The sequence below is a fragment of the Erinaceus europaeus genome, assembly GCF_950295315.1.
Source record: "Erinaceus europaeus chromosome 5 unlocalized genomic scaffold, mEriEur2.1 SUPER_5_unloc_1, whole genome shotgun sequence".
Taxonomy (NCBI): Eukaryota; Metazoa; Chordata; class Mammalia; order Eulipotyphla; family Erinaceidae; genus Erinaceus; species Erinaceus europaeus.
Window position 1 is genome coordinate 379,457 of NW_026647112.1, and position 20,932 is coordinate 400,388.

The 20,932-nt window shown below is 63.5% G+C and overlaps 1 protein-coding gene across 2 annotated transcripts; it reads right to left on the reverse strand.

Moving 5' to 3' along the window:
- Nucleotides 1-714: 714 nt before the first annotated feature.
- On the reverse strand, nucleotides 715-19,962 carry GAS6 (growth arrest specific 6). Of its 2 annotated transcripts, XM_060183738.1 has the most exons (15): nucleotides 19,517-19,962; nucleotides 17,311-17,477; nucleotides 14,233-14,257; nucleotides 13,977-14,039; nucleotides 13,044-13,166; nucleotides 12,693-12,815; nucleotides 10,747-10,869; nucleotides 9,683-9,804; nucleotides 9,251-9,369; nucleotides 8,881-9,070; nucleotides 7,391-7,555; nucleotides 3,748-3,916; nucleotides 3,299-3,471; nucleotides 2,348-2,576; nucleotides 715-954 (listed from the first exon to the last, which is right to left on the reverse strand). In XM_060183738.1, the coding sequence occupies exons 1-15, from the start codon at nucleotides 19,584-19,586 to the stop codon at nucleotides 800-802; spliced, it is 2,016 nt and encodes a 671-aa protein (XP_060039721.1). In that variant the 5' UTR covers nucleotides 19,587-19,962; the 3' UTR covers nucleotides 715-799. The 2 variants fall into 2 exon arrangements, with proteins under 2 accessions (XP_060039721.1, XP_060039722.1); XM_060183739.1 differs by lacking the exon at nucleotides 7,391-7,555.
- Between the last annotated feature and the right edge of the window lie 970 nt (nucleotides 19,963-20,932).

Genomic DNA, 20,932 nt, shown 5'->3' on the forward strand with positions numbered 1-20,932 from the left:
TATCCAGTCATGGGGTCTGCAAATTCCTGAGGTCTGGTCTGGTTTTGTCCCTCTAGGGTCCCCAGACTGGGAGCATCCCAGGCCCTGAGGGCTCTGATGGATGGCTCCGTTCCACCTGGCCTGTCATGGCCTCTCTGACCCAGGGAGCCTTTTTTTTGAGTTCAGTGTACTGGCCGTGTCTGGGCCTCACCACCCACTGCCCACCCCCACCAGGATACGCAGCCTCCCACGTCCAGCGCCCAACTCTGCGTCACCCCTGGAGCCCCTTCTTTCCCTGTTGCTGCCCGTATCCTCCTGAGGGACAAGCTTCCCCCTGCACCCCCTGACAGAGCTCCATGGAGGCCAAGGGCTGGTCAGTCAAAACCACCACCAGCTCTGCTTCTGGGACCCAGACCCCTGGAGAAGGTTCCAGAAGCCTCTGTGCCTGGCTTGGCCTCTTGAGGGCCAGCAGCAGGGGGTCCAAGATGCACCACCAGCCAGCCCACCACAGGGCCTCTCCTGGGCTCCGGGCTGTGCTTCAAAGAGCCTCTGTGTCCACTCCTTTATGCCCCCAGCCCAGCGTGGCCGCTCCCCTGTGTCCTGGCATGGTGGGGCCACTCCTGTGTGTGGGGACAGTCCTGGGAGGGCGGCAGGGGACAGGGATCAGCTGGGGGCACTAGGGAGTGGCTGCTGCCCACAGGGCAGGGTGGGGGTGCCGGGCCATGGACACTGGGGTACAAAGTCTGTGAATCTTTATTCTGGGAGTGTGGCTGCAGCTGTAGTGGCGCTTATCCTGAGAGGCGGCTGGAGCAGGTGGACATCAGGCAGGCCGAGGAGTGGCCGGTGGGCAGGAGTGTGAGGCGATGTCACTGTGCTTATAGGTGGCCGTGTCCAGGTCCAGGACCTGGCCACCCAGCTGCAGGGTCATGCAGCCGCGGAAGAAGGCTGTCACGGGCACGGCCGTCACCGGCACATCTGGGGACACATGGGGGTCAGGCCTTGGCCAGCTTGCCCACAGCCCCCCACTGCCCCATGACTCCCAAAGTCCCACATGTACCCCGTGACCCACAAGACCCCGTGCATTACCCATGTCCCCCATGTTTTTCCAAGTCCCTGTGCGTGTCCTCAAGTGCCCAACGACCGCCAAGACCCCCATGATTCCCCAAGTCCCCGTGCTTCCCTCTGTGTACCCACACAAGGAGACGTGCTGCCATGCCCCTGGCCCGTGTCCCCAGGAGCAGTGTCTGTGTCCCCAGGAGAAGTGTCTGTGTCCCCAGGAGCAGTGTCTGTGTCCCCAGGTGCAGTGTCCGTGTCCCCAGGAGCAGTGCCCGTGTCCCCAGGAGCAGTGTCTGTGTCCCCAGGAGCAGCGTCTGTGTCCCCAGGTGCAGTGCCCGTGTCCCAAGGAGCAGTGCCCATGTCCCCAGGAGCAGTGTCTGTATCCCCAGGAGCAGCGTCTGTGTCCCCAGGAGCAGTGTCCGTGTCCCCAGGAGCAGTGTCTATGTCCCCAGGAGCAGTGTCCGTGTCCCTAGGAGCAGTGTCCGTGTCCCCAGGAGCAGTGTCTGTATCCCCAGGAGCAGTGTCCATGTCCCCAGGAACAGTGCCTGTGTCCCCAGGAGTAGCGTCTGTGTCTGTGTCCCCAGGAGCAGTGTCTGTGTCCCCAGGAGCAGTGTCCGTGTCCCCAGGAGCAGTGTCCGTGTCCCCAGGATCAGTGTCCTTGTCCCCAGGAGCAGTGCCCGTGTCCCCAGGAGCAGTGCCTGTGTCCCCAGGAGCGGTGTCTGTGTCCCCAGGATCAGTGTCCTTGTCCCCAGGTGCAGTGCCCGTGTCCCCAGGAGCAGTGCCCGTGTCCCCAGGAGCAGTGTCCGTGTCCCCAGGAGCAGTGCCCGTGACCCCAGGAGCAGTGTCCGTGTCCCTAGGAGCAGTGTCCGTGTCCCCAGGAGCAGTGTCTGTGTCCCCAGGAGCAGTGTCCATGTCCCCAGGAGCAGTGCCTGTGTCCCCAGGAGTAGCGTCTGTGTCTGTGTCCCCAGGAGCAGTGTCCGTGTCCCCAGGAGCAATGTCCGTGTCCCCAGGAGCAGTGTCTGTGTCTGTGTCCCCAGGAGCAGTGTCTGTGTCCCCAGGAGCAGTGCCCGTGTCCCCAGGATCAGTGTCCTTGTCCCCAGGAGCAGTGCCCGTGTCCCCAGGAGCAGTGTCTGTGTCCCCAAGAGCAGTGTCCATGTCCCCAGGATCAGTGTCCTTGTCCCCAGGTGCAGTGCCCGTGTCCCCAGGAGCAGTGTCCATGTCCCCAGGAGCAGTGTCCGTGTCCCCAGGAGCAGTGCCCGTGTCCCCAGGAGCAGTGTCCATGTCCCCAGGAGCAGTGTCCGTGTCCCCCTACCTGGCAGGCCCCCCAGGAAGGTGAGCACTGAGCCCTGGAGGTGCTCCCCCAACACAGCCAGCCGCTGCTGCAGCCTGGGGCCGTCCAGCTCGCTGTGGGCCTGTGTGCCATCCACCTCCAGTGTGGCCTCCCCACTGGTCACCCTCACGGTCAGCACGTGCTCCTGTCCATCACAGGCCTTCATCTCCATCAGGGCCAGCGCCACGTCCTCCACGGCCAGCACCACCAGCTGGGGGTGGGGAGCAAGGGGTCTGGGAGGGTCTGGGTGGGGTTCAGGGGTCTGGGGGCACTGGCCAGGGGTTCAGGTTTGGGATTGAGGGGCCTGGGGGTTCTGGGAAGGGTGTACAGGGGGTCTGGTTGAGGATTGGGGGGCTTGGGGAGTCTGGGTAAGTGGTGCGGGGGGTCTCGTGGGAATTGAGGGGTCTGAGGGGTCTAGGTGGGCAGGTTCAGGGGTCTAGGGGTCTGGGCTCTAGGCAGGGGGTGCAGGCATCTGGACTGGCATTGTTGGGTCTGGGCACTGTGGGGGCTCTGGGCAGAGGGGCTGGGGGTCTGAGAAGGGGGGTTTGAGAAGGCTCTGAGGGGGCCTGAGGTGGGCTCTGAGCAGTGGGGCTTGGGAGGGCACTGAAGGGGGTACAGGGGGTTCTGAGGGGCTCTGAGTATGGGGGTCTAAGGTGGGCACCAGAGTTTGTGGGTGATCTGGGGCCAGTCTGCACCCCCAGGAGTTGTGGGTGGGCTGGGGGCAGCCTTGGGTCCCCCAGAAGTTTGTGATTGATCTAGGGTGACTGATCTGTGGTGTCTCAGGGCCCCCAGGAGTTTGTGGGTGGGCTGGGGGCAGCCTTGGGAGCCCGAGAGGTGTGTGGATGGGCCCAGGCAGTCTGGGTCCTCAGGCCTGTGTGAGGAGCTGGGGGTGGGGCCTGGCTTTGGAGGTCAGGGTGGAGGAGCTCTTGGTACCTGCTTCTTGAGCTTCTTAGTGGAGTGGTAGTCCACCAGCGCCACAGACAGGGCCACGGCCTGGTCCGCGCCCACCAGCGCCAGCAGCACCCCCGTGTCAGCTGCTGGCCGTATGCGAGCCACCACATCCACTCCCCAGGTGGTCCCGGTGCCCACATCGGAGGAGGTCCGGGCTGCAATGAAGGCCGCCCATCAGAAGACGGTCTGGGGCCACTGGCGGGACTGAGGGACAGCCCTGCCGGCCCTGCAGACCCCCCAGGAGGAGGACCGGGCGCGGTCAGCACCCCACACCCACTGCTGTGTCCCACCGGCCCTCCTGTGATCAGGCTTGTCCTCCGCTGCCCCCAGGCCCTGTACAGCCACACTCGGGTCTGCAGGGGGAGGCCACGGATGGGAGGCCACAGACCACAGTCGGGAAGCCACAGGCGGAGACCCCGGGTGGCACTCACTGTAGTCCAGGCGGAAGAAGGCAAAGCCGGTCCCTGGGAAGAAGGAGCCCCTCTCTGTCAGTGTGAAGCACTGCATCCTGGAGTTGGCCTTCACCGTGTCCTGGACAGTGCTGTCCCCGCCATTCATCCAGGTCCAGCTCCTCAGGCAGCCGTCCAGTCGCGGGTTCATCTGGGGAACAGCGGCCAGCGTCCCGCCCGGTCAGGGCTCACAGGCCAGGGCCAAGGTCAGCCTGAGACCCTGAGCCGAAGGCGCCCCGCAGACTCAGCCACAAGCGGTTCAGTGACAGGGTCTGCCGAGCTCAGGCCATGGGGACAACACTGTCGCTTGGGCCCCATCTGCTGCAGCCCGCTTGGGGTGGTCCTCGTGACACCATCCAGCACACTCAAGATCACAGACTCTCCTTAGGCCACACCTGAGGTCACACCTGACAGCACTGACACGCCTGACAGCACTGACACCATGGTACATCTGACATCACTGATACACCTGACACCATTGACACACCTGACAGCACTGACACACCTGACAGCACTGACACACCTGACACCACTGACACACCTGACACACCTGACACCACTGACACACCTGACACCACTGACACACCTGACAGCACTGACACACCTGACAGCACTGACACACCTGACACCACTGACACACCTGACATCACTGACACACCTGACACCACTGACACACCTGACAACACTGACACACCTGACACACCTGACATCACTGACACACCTGACACCACTGACACACCTGACATCACTGACACACCTGACACACCTGACATACCTGACACCACTGACACACCTGACACCACTGACACACCTGACATCACTGACACACCTGACACACCTGACAGCACTGACACACCTGACACCACTGACACACCTGACAGCACTGACACACCTGACATCACTGACACACCTGACACACCTGACACACCTGACAGCACTGACACACCTGACACACCTGACACCACTGACACACCTGACAGCACTGACACCACTGACACACCTGACAGCACTGACACACCTGACACCACTGACACACCTGACACCACTGACACACCTGACATCACTGACACACCTGACACCACTGACACACCTGACAGCACTGACACACCTGACATCACTGACACACCAGACATCACTGACACACCTGACAGCACTGACACACCTGACAACACTGACACACCTGACACCACTGACACACCTGACATCACTGACACACCTGACAGCACTGACACACCTGACACCACTGACACACCTGACATCACTGACACACCTGACACACCTGACAGCACTGACACACCTGACACCACTGATACACCTGACACCACTGACACACCTGACATCACTGACACACCTGACACCACTGACACACCTGACAGCACTGACACACCTGACACCACTGACACACCTGACATCACTGACACACCTGACAGCACTGACACACCTGACACACCTGACATCACTGACACACCTGACACCACTGACACACCTGACACACCTGACACACCTGACAGCACTGACACACCTGACACACCTGACACCACTGACACACCTGACAGCACTGACACACCTGACACCACTGACACACCTGACAGCACTGACACACCTGACACCACTGACACACCTGACACCACTGACACACCTGACATCACTGACACACCTGACACCACTGACACACCTGACAGCACTGACACACCTGACATCACTGACACACCAGACATCACTGACACACCTGACAGCACTGACACACCTGACAACACTGACACACCTGACACCACTGACACACCTGACATCACTGACACACCTGACAGCACTGACACACCTGACACCACTGACACACCTGACATCACTGACACACCTGACACACCTGACACCACTGACACACCTGACACCACTGACACACCTGACAGCACTGACACACCTGACACCACTGACACACCTGACATCACTGACACACCTGACAGCACTGACACACCTGACAGCACTGACACACCAGACATCACTGACACACCTGACAGCACTGACACACCTGACAACACTGACACACCTGACACCACTGACACACCTGACATCACTGACACACCTGACAGCACTGACACACCTGACACCACTGACACACCTGACATCACTGACACACCTGACACACCTGACAGCACTGACACACCTGACATCACTGACACACCTGACACCACTGACACACCTGACAGCACTGACACACCTGACACCACTGACACACCTGACATCACTGACACACCTGACACCACTGACACACCTGACAGCACTGACACACCTGACACCACTGACACACCTGACATCACTGACACACCTGACAGCACTGACACACCTGACACACCTGACATCACTGACACACCTGACACCACTGACACACCTGACACACCTGACAGCACTGACACACCTGACACACCTGACACCACTGACACACCTGACAGCACTGACACACCTGACACCACTGACACACCTGACACCACTGACACACCTGACATCACTGACACACCTGACACCACTGACACACCTGACAGCACTGACACACCTGACATCACTGACACACCAGACATCACTGACACACCTGACAGCACTGACACACCTGACAACACTGACACACCTGACACCACTGACACACCTGACATCACTGACACACCTGACAGCACTGACACACCTGACACCACTGACACACCTGACATCACTGACACACCTGACACACCTGACACCACTGACACACCTGACAGCACTGACACACCTGACACCACTGACACACCTGACAGCACTGACACACCTGACACCACTGACACACCTGACATCACTGACACACCTGACAGCACTGACACACCTGACACACCTGACACCACTGATACACCTGACACCACTGACACACCTGACATCACTGACACACCTGACATCACTGACACACCTGACACCACTGACACACCTGACAGCACTGACACACCTGACATCACTGACACACCTGACAGCACTGACACACCTGACACACCTGACATCACTGACACACCTGACACCACTGACACACCTGACAGCACTGACACACCTGACACCACTGACACACCTGACATCACTGACACACCTGACAGCACTGACACACCTTACACACCTGACAGCACTGACACACCTGACACCACTGACACACCTGACATCACTGACACACCTGACACACCTGACAGCACTGACACACCTGACACCACTGACACACCTGACAGCACTGACACACCTGACACCACTGACACACCTGACATCACTGACACACCTGACACCACTGACACACCTGACAGCACTGACAAACCTGACAGCAATGACACACCTGACACCACTGACACACCTGACAGCACTGACACACCTGACAGCACTGACACACCTGACAACACTGACACACCTGACATCACTGACACACCTGACAACACTGACACACCTGACACCACTGACACACCTGACACCACTCCTGATACACCATATCCGAGACCAGGCCTAACACCACACCTGTGCCCACTGACACACCTGACACCACAGCTGACATCACACCTGAACCAAGTGGGTGTGCTTACACCATACCTAGAGCCACCCTGGGGCCACACCTGGACCTTGCCGGCCCACTTACCGGCTGCACCAGCTCTCTCTCCTTGAAGGGGATGCCCCCCACAGTCAGGTTCAGGTGGTACAGGCCTCTGTCCAGCTGGAACAGGGCCCCAGACACAGCGATCTTCATGACCGCATCCTTGTTCACCTTCACCACCAGGCTTCGCTCCAGCTCTTCTACCGAGATCTGTGGACACGGGGCCAGGCACTCAGCAGGCCAGCGGGGACCCAGGGACACAGAGGGGACAGGGACTCAGCAGGCCAGCAGGGACCCAGGGACACAGAGGGGACAGGGGCTCAGCAGGCCCGCAGGGACCCAGGGACACAGAGGGGACAGGGACTCAGCAGGCCAGCAGGGACCCAGGGACACAGAGGGGACAGGGACTCAGCAGGCCCGCAGGGACCCAGGGACACAGAGGGGACAGGGGCTCAGCAGGCCAGCAGGGACCCAGGGACACAGAGGGGACAGGGGCTCAGCAGGCCAGCAGGGACCCAGGGACACAGAGGGGACAGGGACTCAGCAGGCCAGCAGGGACCCAGGGACACAGAGGGGACAGGGGCTCAGCAGGCCAGCAGGGACCCAGGGACACAGAGGGGACAGGGACTCAGCAGGCCAGCAGGGACCCAAGGACACAGAGGGGACAGGGACTCAGCAGGCCCGCAGGGACCCAGGGACACAGAGGGGACAGGGGCTCAGCAGGCCAGCAGGGACCCAGGGACACAGAGGGGACAGGGGCTCAGCAGGCCAGCAGGGACCCAGGGACACAGAGGGGACAGGGACTCAGCAGGCCAGCAGGGACCCGGGGACACAGAGGGGACAAGGGCTCAGCAGGCCAGCAGGGACCTGGGGACACAGAGGGGACAGGGACTCAGCAGGCCAGAGGGGACCCAGGGACACAGAGGGGACAGGGGCTCAGCAGGCCAGCAGGGACCCTGGGGACACAGAGGGGACAGGGGCTCAGCAGGCCAGCAGGGACCCTGGGGACACAGAGGGGACAGGGGCCTGCAGGCCAGCGGGGACCCGGGGACACAGGGGGGACAGTGGCTCAGCAGGCCAGCAGGGACCTGGGGACACAGGGGGGACGGGGCCTGCAGGTCAGCTGGGGACCCAGGGACACAGGGGACGGGGTCTGCAGGTCAGCTGGGGACACAGGGGGGACGGGGCCTGCAGGTCAGCTGGGGACCCAGGGACACAGGGGGGACGGGGTCTGCAGGTCAGCTGGGGACACAGGGGGGACAGGGGTCTGCAGGTCAGCTGGGGACACAGTGGGGACAGGGGTCTGCCGGCCAGCCGGGGACACAGGGGGGACAGGGGTCTGCAGGTCAGCTGGGGACCCGGGGACACAGGGGGGACGGGGTCTGCAGGCCAGCCAGGGACATCTCCCCACAGAGACAATCGGCCTCCAACCCCAGGAGCTCCTTGGTCTCAGAAGGCCATGCCGTCACCCTCGAGGGACACCCTCCTGTCCGCCCAGCTGCCCTGCGTGTCCCAGCGTCCCGGGCTCGGCTCACCGTCTGCCACTGGCCGTGGTTGATGGTGGGCCCGCTGCTGGTCACGCGGCCCACGCCCTGGGAGCTCAGCTGCAGCTCCAGACGGCCCCCCCGCAGCCCCAGCACCATCCAGGAGCCCTCCTGGCGGCCGCCCGCGAAGAACAGCACGCCCTCTGGGTCGAAGGTCCGGAAGTCAAATTCGGCCACCAGCCTGCGGACACACGGGCAGAGGGTAGACAGGGAGACCGGGACAGACCCTTGTCGATGTCCAGGACCCCGGTGGCCAGCTCCCCCTCAGGCATCTCCTCCCCCTGCCGGTCAGTCCCCTCCCCCTGCCCCCCTGCCGGTCAGTCCCCTCCCCCTGCTGGTCAGTCCCCTCCCCCTGCCCCACCTGGTGGGCTCCAGTCTCTTGAATCGCAGCCTCAGCACAGGTGTGGCACTGAACATTCGTCCCAGGTACAGTGACTTCATGCTCTTGGCCATGGCGAAGCTCACACAGGGCAGGATGTCCTGGTGGGCAGCCAGCCTGCCGGTCAGGTGACGGACACCGCCGTCCTCAGGCCTCCCCGCCCGGTGCCCACACAGCCCCCGACTCTCCCCTGCACCCGTGCCCCCGGCCCGGCTCCCGTGGCCTCGAGTCTGCGAGTGGGGGCATTTCACACACGGCCCAGGAGAGAAGCGCCCGCAGGCCATGTGTGTGGAGTGCTCCCCGCGGCCGAGGAGCAGGGCCAGGCCGGCACACAATGCTAAGGGCCCTGAGCCCAGCCCGTCCCTCCCAGGCCAGGACCCGTGGTGGCCGGCAGACCTCCAGGGCGCCAGCTACCTCGCAGGTGTTCATGTCCGGGGCCAGCTTGTGGCCCCCACGCCCATCACAGAGGCAGCTGTAACTCCCGGGGGCGTTCACGCAGCTCTGCTCACAGCGGCCCTCGGCGCACTCATCCACGTCTGCGGGGGAGAAGGGACAGGGACAGGGGTGGGGGACGGGGACGGGGACGGGGCAGCTCTCACATCCGACCAGGGACAGGGCCCCAACTGCCCACCTGGACACGGACACACCCCCACCAGCCCCACCTCCCAGCCACGCCCGGCCCGGCCCACCCCCTCCTCAGGTGGGCCACAGGGTAAGGGCTCCAAGAGCCAGGATGGCGCAGCCCCCACTCTGCACAGCTGTGCAGACAGACTGGGGCAGGGAGGCCGGTGGTGGGTGTTGTAAGGAAGGTGCGGGGAGCGTGTGCTTTGCATGTGCGTGGTGTGTGTGAGTGTGTGTGTGAGTGTGTGTGAGTGTGTGTGTGAGTGTGTGTGTGAGTGTGTGTGAGTGTGTGTGAGTGTGTGTGTGAGTGTGTGTGTGAGTGTGTATGAGTGTGTGTCAGTGTGTGTGTCAGTGTGTGTGAGTGTGTGAGTCTGTGTGTGAGTGTGTGTGTGAGTGTGTGTGAGTCTGTGTGTGTGTGTGAGTGTGTGTGAGTGTGTGAGTCTGTGTGTGAGTGTATGTGAGTGTGTGTGAGTGTGAGTGTGTGTGAGTGTGTGTGAGTGTGTGTGAGTGTGTGTGTGAGTATGTATGTGAGTCTGTGTGAGAGTGTGAGTGTGTGTGTGTGAGTGTGTGTGTGTGTGTGAGTGTGTGTGAGTGTGTGTCTGTGTCTGTGAGTGTATGTCTGTGTGTCTGCGTGTGTGTGTGTCTGTGTGTGAGTGAGTGTGTGTGTGTGTGTCTGCATGTGTCTGTGTGTGTGAGTGTATGTCTGTGTGTCTGCGTGTGTGTGAGTGTGTGTGTGTGTCTGCATGTGTCTGCGTGTGTGTGTGTGTGTGGGTGTGAGTGAGTGAGTGTGTGCCTTCTGTGTTGGCCAGCTGGAGCTGTGGTCTTGGGCAGGGCCGGGCAGTGAGCTCAGTGAGCACCTCGGCAGGCCTTGTCCGGGGGGCTGAAGGTGTAGCCCTGGTCACACACGCAGGAGAAGGAGCCCGGCAGGTTCTGGCAGCGAGCCTGCCCGCAGGCTCCAGGGTCCTCACACTCGTCCACATCTGGGGAAAGACAGAGCTTCAGGTGCGGACGGACACCTGCCACTGCCGCGTTCCTCTGGCCAGGCCGCAGCGTGAGCAGGGCTGCCGCATACGGGGCGTCCATCCCGGGGGCTCCGCGTCCCCCCCTCAGGTGCCGCGGCTCTCCCCACACCCATAGCAGCCCCCGACCACCCGCCTGGGGGGTGGCCCCCAACTCAGGGACGGGCACAGGCACAGCCCCGGGACTCCCAGGTCCCTCAGGACACGGGGCCGGCACAGAGGAAGGAGGTGTGGGCACGGCTTGACCGCACACGCGCCCGGTCAGGGTCAGCCAGGCAGCACGCTACCTGGTCACCTGCCACCTGTCACAGGCCGTCAGCAGTCGTGCCGATCACTGATCATCATGGCACAGCTGTCAGTCACAGCGGTCACCAAACAGCGACTGCTGGGAGGCTCGCTGGTGGCTCATGTCACAGGCACAAGGACCTAGGTTCGAGCCCCGCTCCCCACCTGCAGGGGCAAACTTCAGGGTGGAGCAGGGCTGCAGGTGTCTCTCTGTTTGTCTCCCTTCCTGTCTCACCTCTCAATTTCTCTGTCCTGTCAAATACAATGGGGGGGGGGGCTGCTGGGAGCGGTGGATTGTCCTGCTGCCACCAAGCCCCCGGGACAACCCTGGAGGCAATTAAAAAAAACCTGTTTGTCAATCAGATCTGCTGATTACTCCTCATTAATCAATCAGATCAATAACCACTCAGCTGATAAATCACTGGTGACTCAGAGAACTGAGAGGTGGCCAGAAGGAGGGAGGAGGGGGCGGTCAGGCCAGGGGTGGAGTGGGGTGTCCCCAGGGTGGGGTGGGGAGAGCCCCAGGGGGTGCAGTGGACAGGCCCTGAGCTGGGCGGCCCCCAGAGTGGGGCTGGTCACAGCAGTTGGACCCGAGACCCCTCACACCTGGCGCGGGGCGGGAGAAGGCCACACCAGGGGACTGCTGGGCGACTAGTCAGCAGACAAACAGCCGTGGGCCTGGCCTGTGGGGCATCCTGAGCCTGAGGAGACTCAGCTACTCACAGGGGAAACCCCACAGGCCCTCAGAAGAGGGGTGTTGGCCCCTGAGAGTCCTCAGGGGTACCCTGGGCCTCAGTGGACAGGTGGACGCTGTCCTGCAGGGGGCACCCTGGCTCTGACACGGAGCCTCACTGTGCCATCCTGGGGCACCGGGTGGGGTGGCTGTCATCAACCCAAGGCTGCAGGGAGGGGGAGGCTTTGGCACTCTGGGGGGCGAGCAGTGGGGTGAGGTGGACACCCCTGCCCCTCCCAGGCGCCTGGGACACAGGGCTACAGGCCCCTAGGAGGCCCTGAGCCTCGCCCTGAGGCTGAGTCACCCTTCTGGCCAGGACCCAGAGCATGTCCGGGCTTGTCCCCCACCCCAAGCCAAGGCAGCCCCACGGTGACTCAGAGAACTGAGAGGTGGCCAGAAGGAGGGAGGAGGGGGCGGTCAGGCCAGGGGTGGAGTGGGGTGTCCCCAGGGTGGGGTGGGGAGAGCCCCAGGGGGTGCAGTGGACAGGCCCTGAGCTGGGCAGCCCCCAGAGTGGGGTGGACAGGCCTCCTGAGCTGGGCGGCCCCCGGGGTGGGGTGGACAGGCCTCCTGAGCTGGGCGGCCCCCGGGGTGGGGTGGACAGGCCTCCTGAGCTGGGCGGCCCCCAGAGTGGGGTGGACAGGCCTCCTGAGCTGGGCGGCCCCCGGGGTGGGGTGGACAGGCCCCCTGAGCTGGGCGGCCCCCGGGGTGGGGTGGACAGGCCCCCTGAGCTGGGTGGCCCCCTGTGGGTGTCGGGCGGGAGGCTCACCGTGACAGGCCCGGCCATCAGGGGCCAGCAAGTAGCCGCTGTAACAGGCGCAGCGGAAACTTCCGGGCTGGTTGTAGCAGACCTGAGCACAGCCCCCGTTCTGCCGGCCGCACTCATTCACGTCTGGAGGACAGACACACGGCTGGGGTCCCGAGCTCCAGCACCCCCTCTGGGATGACCCAGCCTGGCACCACAGCCCCTGGGGTGACGGGGACGGAGGCTGGCCGCGAGAGGGGCGGGGGCTGCATGTCCACGGGGGCCCTGGTGGCGCCGGGAGGCCACCCCTCCCCAGCGCTGACCCCCGAGGCCACCCTGAGGCCACCCTGCCGTCCCCGGGGCTCACAGGCTCACCCTGGCCACAGAGCCGCCCGCCCCAACCCGCATGGCAGTGGCAGCGGAATTCTCCCTGCAGGTCCTGGCACGTGGACGTCCCCTCCCTGTCACAAGGCTTTGGGGAGCACTGGTCCGGCAGGTCTGGTGGGGGGACAGAGCCCTCCTGAGTGGCCCCCGGGGTGGAGGGCCGTGGGGCCAGGGTCGGGGCAGGCCAAAGGCCAGGCTGACTCAGCCCAGCAGACCCCTCCCTGGCTGACTTAGCCTGCTGGCAGGGCAGACCCCACCCCCAGGAAGGGTCCACAGCCGCCCCTGGTCTGGAGGACCCTCATCCAAGACTGGGGGGCTCCAAAAGCCAGAACCCTGGAGAGCAGGCGGGCAGGTGTGTGCGGGTAGGTGTGTGCGGGCAGGTGTGTGAGCCTGTACTTGGACACTGCTGGGGTCAGTCTGGGGGTCAGTCCTGGGGTCAGTCTGGGGGTCAGTCCTGAGGGCACTGCTGGGGTCAGTCTGGGGGTCAGTCCTGGGGTCGGTCTGGGGGTCAGTCCTGAGGGCACTGCTGGGGTCAGTCTGGGGGTCAGTCCTGGGGTCAGTCTGGGGGTCAGTCCTGAGGGCACTGCTGGGGTCAGTCTGGGGGTCAGTCCTGGGGTCAGTCTGGGGGTCAGTCCTGAGGACACTGCTGGGGTCCCTCCCATGTCACCTCCCCATGTTCAGAGTCTTGAAGTCAGTTGGAGCAGCTGCCTCATGTTCACTGCGCCTGGGTGGGGGTCCTCACTGCTGTAGGGAAGGGGTGGGCTTTCCTGTCCCTGGGGTGGGGTCCTGCCCAGGCTCAGGAGGGTTCTGTGTGGGGCGCTCCAGGCTGGGTGGGTGGCCAGAGCCCCATGGAACAGGCCGGCGTCATCCTGCTTCCCAGAGAGGCTGGAACACAGCTGAGGGACAGATGGCAAGGACACTCACTCTGAACACACGTCACAAAGTCGGGGTTCCTGGAGTACGGAGAGCCGTGCTTGCTGATGCAGTCTGCGGGGACAGACGGGGTCACCCCTCAGCGGCCTGCCACGTGACATGCCCACACCCAGCACCGGCCAGGGAGGCAGGGGGCCCGGGTGGCGTCGGGCGGAGCCACCGGGGAGAGGGGGACATGGGACAAGGTCGTGGTGTGGCCCAGCCTGCCGTGTCCCCGGGGCGGGACAGTGGGACAGAGGTCACTCACCCAGGTACCGAGGGTAGAAATAGTTCTGCGGAGAAAAGGGGGGCTGTGGTTACCGGAGGGGCTGGCGGTGGGTGACTGCAGGGGCAGGTGTGAGGTGGCTCCCGGGTCTGGGGGCAGCCTCCACCCCAGTGCAGCTGAGGCTGAGCCCCCGTCACACTGCACTGCTCCATCCCCCGGCTCACCTCCCAGATGCCCCAGGGGCCTTGGCCACAGCCCCCAGCCCCTCCCTAGGGACCTCCCTGGTAAGAGCAGGTCCCTGGACCCCGCCTTCCTCAGACACGAGCCCCCCGGCCTGGGCACGGGCAGAGGGCAGCCTGGCACTGGGCTTCCTGTTCTGTGGTGTCCACGGCTGGTTCACATTATGCAGTCTCACCCTCAAGGACAAAGCTGCAGGAGACTCACCTGAGTCAGGAGGCCCAAGGCCGAGCCCAAGGCCACAGTCCTCAGAGGGGGTGGTCCAACTTGAGCTCACACACCTGTTCAGCTCACACACCTGCCACAGCTCTCACACCTGCCACAGCTCACACACCTGCCATAGCTAACACATGCCCAGCTCACACACCTGCCACAGCTCACACACTGGTCACAGCTCACACACCTGTCATAGCTCACCCACCTGCCACAGCTCACACACCTGCACAGTTCACACACCTGTTACACCTCACAAACCTGCCACAGCTCACACACCTGCCATATCTCACACACCTGCCACAGCTCACACACCTGCCACAGCTCACACACCTGTCACAGATCACACACCTGTCATAGCTCACAAACCTGCCACAGCTCACACACCTGCCACAGCTCACACACGTGCCACATCTCACACACCTGTCACACCTCACACACCTGCCAAAGCTCACACACCTGCCACATCTCACACACATGCCACAGCTCACACACCTGCCACAGCTCACACACCTGTCCAGCTCACACACCTGCTCAGCTCACACACCTGCCACAGCTCACACACCTGCCACAGCTCACACACCTGCTCAGCTCACACACCTGCCCAGCTCACCCACCTGTCCAGCTCACCCACCTGCCACAGCTCACATACTTGTCCAGCTCACACACCTGCCCAGCTCACACACCTGCCACAGCTCACACACCTGCTAGGCTCACACACCTGCACAGCTCACACACCTGCCACTGCTCACATACCTGCTCAGTTCACCCACCTGCCACAGCTCACACACCTGCCACAGCTCACACACCTGCTCAGCTCACACACCTGCCATAGCTCACACACCTGCCACAGCTCACACACCTGCCACAGCTCACACACCTGCCACAGCTCACACACCTACTCAGCTCACACACCTGCCACAGCTCACCCACCTTCCTCAGCTCACACACCTGACAGCTCACTCACCTGCTCAGCTCACACACCTGCCACAGCTCACACACCTGCCACAGCTCACATACCTACCACAGCTCACACTCATGCCACAACTCACACACCTGCCCAGCTCACACACCTGTCACAGCTCACACACCTGTCACAGCTCACACTTGCCTCAGCTCACACACCTGCCACAGCTCACACACCTGCCACAGCTCACACACCTGCCCAGCTAACACACCTGCCACAGCTCACACACCTGCCACAGCTCACACACCTGCCACAACTCACACACCAGCACAGCTCACCCACCTGCAACAGCTCACACACCTGCCCAGCTCACACACCTGCCCAGCTCACCCACCTGCCCAGCTCACACACCTGCCCAGCTAACCCACCTGCCAAATCTCACCCACCTGCCACAGCTCACACACCTGCCTAGCTCACCCACCTGCCCAGCTCACACACCTGCCACAGGTCACACACCTGCTCAGCTCACAAACCTGCCACAGCTCACACACCTGCCACAGCTCACACACCTGCTCAGCTCACACACCTGCCACAGCTCACACACCTGCTCAGCTCACACACCTGCCAAAGCTCACACACCTGCCATAGCTCACACACCTGCCACAGCTCACACACCTGCCACAGCTCACACACCCACCACAGCTCACACACCTGCCACATCTCACACACCTGCCTCAGCTCACACACCTGCTCCCAATCACAGCTGCCAGCAGTGCTCTGCCCACGCCCACAGCCTGGACACTAGCCCTGCTCTGCTGCCCAGAGAGGAGGGAGAGACGGAGGCCGCAGGTTCCGGACTGGGGTGCAGCCTGCTGTGGGCTGGAGGCCAGGGGTCACTGGCAGGGCCGGGTGCGCCCAGAAGTAGCCTCGGCCAGGTTAGCGCCGTGGTGGCCGGAGGCCGCGTCTGCGGAACTGGGCTGCGCCCGGAAGCTGAGGGTGTTGTGAGGGGACCTGCCCCTGCATTGGGGGTGTCAGGGGGCAGGGAGAGGCGCCCGCCCTGCCCAGGAATGTGGGGAGCTGTCGCGCCAGGGGTGATAAGGAGCCCGAAGGCCAGCCAGGCGCCCGCCCTGCCCAGTGGAAGGAGGCCCCGGAAAGATCCGGATTAGGCAGGCTGCAGCCTGAGCCGCTCAGCACAGCCAGCGCCTAGGGCACCCGCGGCTTCCAGCCGGGACACTTGAGCCCGGCCCTCGGCCAGGCCCCGGCCCAGTCCTCACGCTGACCGCCACCCACCCGACTCTCAGCCCGGAGATGAGGGCCAGGCCAGCGCAGAGCTGGAGTCTGGTCGGCCCCATCGCCCCCAGTCCTGCTCCTGACTCCCCAGGCTACAGACCCCCTTTCAGAAGGCAGGGCCGAGGGACACCTCCCCAGCACCCAGGAGCCACCAGTGTGCTCTGCCTGCCCCCTAGCCCCCCACCCCCACCCGTGTTCTGCCGGCCCCGAGGTCGTGCTGCTGGGCCTGCTCACAGCCACGGTGGCCCTGCCTCCTCCTCCAGGGAGCCCTCCATGTTCCCCTTGGGACTGCAGGGACCCGTCTCTGAGCTGTGTCCCCAGCCCGCCCCCAGGCCCCCGGCCCCCAGCCCACCTTCACTGTCTCTGGGCCATTCTCCAACACCTGAGCCCCAGCCCACGGCCCACCCTCACCGTCTCGGGGTCCTGAGCCCCCGGCCCTCACCGTCTCGGGGTCCTGAGCCCCCGGCCCTCACCGTCTCGGGGTCATTCTCGAACACCTCTCGGGCCTCCTCCTGGCTGCACAGCTCCTCCACACACTCGCGCTCCAGGTGGCCCTGCTTGGTCTCCTCAAACACTTGGAAAGCGCGTCGCTGCCGGGGCCTCAGGAACTGGGCTGCCTCCCGCGCCCCCAACATCACCGCTGTGGGGACAGGGCAGGGACAGTCAGTGTGACACTGCCAGACAGGGGACAGGGACAGTCAGTGTAACACTGCTGGACAGGGGACAGGGACAGTCAGTGTAACACTGCCGGACAGGGGACAGGGACAGTCAGCGTGACACTGCCAGATGGGGGACAGGGACAGTCAGTGTGACACTGCCAGACAGGGGACAGGGACAGTCAGCGTGACACTGCCAGACAGGGACAGGGACAGTCCATGTGACACTGCCAGACAGGGGACAGGGACAGTCAGCGTGACACTGCTGGACAGGGGACAGGGGACAGTCAGTGTGACACTGCCGAATGGGGTACAGGGACAGTCAGCGTGACACTGCTGGACAGGGGACAGGGGACAGTCAGCGTGACATTGTCGAACGGGGAACAGGGACAGTCAGTGTGACACTGATGGACAGGGGACAGGGGACAGTCAGTGTGACACTGCTGAACGGGGGACAGGAGACAGTCTGTGTGACACTGCTGAACAGGGACAGGGACAGGGACAGTCAGTGTGACAATGCTGAACAGGGACAGGGACAGGGACAGTCAGTGTGACAATGCTGAACAGGGACAGGGACAGGGACAGTCAGCGTGACAATGCTGAACAGGGGACATGGACAGTCAGCGTGACACTGCTGGACAGGGACAGGGACAGTCAGTGTGACACTGCCGAACAGGGGACAGGGACAGTCCGTGTGACACTGCTGGACAGGGGACAGGGACAGTCAGTGTGACACTGCCAAATAGGGGACAGGGACAGTCAGCGTGACACTGCCAAATGGGGGACAGGGACAGTCAGTGTGACTCTGCCGGACAGGGGACAGAGACAGTCAGCGTTACACTGCTGGACAGGGACAGGGACAGTCAGCGTTACACTGCTGGACAGGGACAGGGACAGTCAGTGTGACACTGCCAAACAGGGGACAGGGACAGTCAGTGTGACACTGCCAGACACGGGACAGGGACAGTCAGCGTGACAATGCTGAACAGGGACAGGGACAGTCAGTGTGACACTGCCAGACAGGGGACAGGGACAGTCAGTGTGACACTGCCAGACAGGGGACAGGGACAGTCAGTGTGACACTGCCAGACAGGGGACAGGGACAGTCAGTGTGACACTGCTGGACAGGGGACAGGGACAGTCAGTGTGACACTGCTGGACAGGGGACAGGGACAGTCAGTGTGACACTGCTGGACAGGGGACAGGGACAGTCAGTGTGACACTGCTGGACAGGGGACAGGGACAGTCAGTGTGACACTGCCAGATGGGGGACAGGGACAGTCAGTGTGACACTGCCAGACAGGGGACAGGGACAGTCAGCGTGACACTGCCTGACAGGGACAGGGGACAGTCAGTGTGACACTGCCAGACAGGGTACAGGGGCAGTCAGCATCACACTGCCTGACAGGGACAGGGACAGTCAGCATCATACTGCCAGAGATAGGGGACAGAGATAGGGACAGTCAGCATCACACTGCTGGGGACAGGGGACAGGGATAGAGATGGGGGCAGGGGACAGTCAGCATGTGCTGCCAGGGACAGGGGACAGAGAGAGGGACAGACATGAGGACAGGGACATCACACTGCTGGGAACAGGACTGGAGTCAGGGACAGATCTCTGCAGGGGACAGGGAGGGGCAGGGCCTGCGGTGAGGGGGAGCAGGTGCAGGGGGTCCGGGGTGCAGGGGGGCCAGAGACTGATGCAGGCCAGTGGAGAGAGTGTGGGCCTGGTGAAGCCGAGTGGGAGGTGCCAGCCTGGGAAAGTAGCATGGGGGGTGCGGGCCTGGGGCTCAGGTCTGGGCCTGGGTCTGGGTCTGGGCCTGGGCCTGGGCCTGGGTCTGGGTCTGGGTCTGGCCTGCGTCTGGCCTGGGTCTGGGTCTGGGTCTGGGTCTGGGTCTGGGTCTGGGTCTGGGCCTGGGCCTGGGTCTGGCCTGGGTCTGGGTCTGGGTCTGGGTCTGGGTCTGGGTCTGGGCCTGGGCTGGGGACAGGTGCAGGGCTGGGGCCCCGGCCGGCCAGCACTCACAGTGGGCGGGTTCCGGGTCCAGCAGCAGCAGCAGCAGCAGCAGCGCGGCGCCCAGGGCGGGGGCCGGCATGGCGGGCGGGCAGGCCAGCGGCCAGCGGGCGGGAGCGGTCAGCGCGGCCGGGAGGCAGAGGGGCGGCGCAGGCGGCGGGCGGGGGCTTGGCTCATCCCAGCGGTCGCTGAAGGTCACATCCCTGCACCTCGCGGGGCGGCGGCGGGCGGATCAAAGCTCAAAGCGAAAAGCCGAGTCCCCAGCCGCCCCACCCAGTGTGGGGCCAGGTGACACGGGTCCCAGGGGCGGGGTCCTGTGTGGTCTCTGCGGGAGGCACCCCAGGACGTGTGAGGCTCCAGCGGGCCAAAGACAAGCCTCTGGCGCAACCCCACCCCCAGCACCGCCCCAGGCCTCCCAGGCCGCGCCCCGCAACCCCCCCCAGAGCCTGCGGAACCCGGCACCCAGAGCCCAGAGCTGGGCCCCAGCTGCCCCCCCACCCCACCCCGAGGTGGAGGTCAGACCAGCGGCATCTTCACAGGCTGCCGCCCCACGTCTGCACCCTCGGTCTGGCGGGGACTCTGGGCAGTGTCCACGTCCTCTGGTCTGTCCCATCCCGTGCGGGCAGCGCGCCCTCAGCCTAAGCCGTGGCCGTGAGCTCAGCTCTGCTCACGTGTATGTGTCCTGCAAGGAGAGCTGGGCCATGCCCGGGCCTCCCAGCCCCCACTCACAGCAGCAGAGAGGCATCTGCCGGGGCTTCTGGGCGCTCCGCCTGGCTGGCGGTGTGTGTGTGTGTGTGTGTATGTGGGATGTGTGTGCATGTGTGTGTGCATGTGTGTGCATGTGTGTATGCATGTGTGCATGTGTGTGCGCGCATGTGTGTGCGTGTGTGGTGTGTGCGTGTGTGCATGTTTGTGTGTGTGTGATGTGTGTGAGTGTGTGTGCATGTGTGTATGTGGTGTGTGCATGTGTGTGCGTGTGTGTGCGTGTGTGTATGTGGTGTGTGCATGTTTGTGCATGTGTGTGCATGTGTGTATGTGATGTATGTGAGTGTGTGCATGTGTGTACATGTGTGTATGTGGTGTGTGCATGTGTGTGCGTGTGTGTGCATGTGTGTGCGTGTGTGTGCGCACGTGCGTGTGTGTGGCTCTGACCAGCCAAGTCCAGAGCTGGTCACCGGCCACCTACAGCCAGGGGCTTCTGCTGTGTCCAGAGCTGGCCCTGGTATGGTCTCTCTCCAGGATGTCTGTGCAGGAGCCCCTGATGTAGGACCAGCGGCTTCCAGGATGCTCCCAGCTCTTTGCCTCGGCCCTGGGACCCAGGCCGCTCAGCTGGGCTGGCCCCAGAGGGGACCTTGCTGCCCATCTGAGCTCAGGACCTCAGCCCTGAGAGTCCAGTTATTTGCTCTGTCCATGTGCAGCTGCCCTGTG

What these genes read in the sequence shown, in the direction of transcription:
- GAS6 (XM_060183738.1), bottom strand. Translation starts at nt 19,586, where the DNA reads ATGCCGGCCCCCGCCCTGGGCGCCGCGCTGCTGCTGCTGCTGCTGCTG. An exon ending in CTTTGTGACGTGTGTTCAGA is followed by an intron (nt 13,167 to 13,976) that starts GTGAGTGTCCTT and finishes TCCCCCCACCAG; the next exon opens with ACCTGCCGGACCAGTGCTCC. An exon ending in AGAGAGAGCTGGTGCAGCCG is followed by an intron (nt 3,917 to 7,390) that starts GTAAGTGGGCCG and finishes GCTGTTCCCCAG; the next exon opens with ATGAACCCGCGACTGGACGG.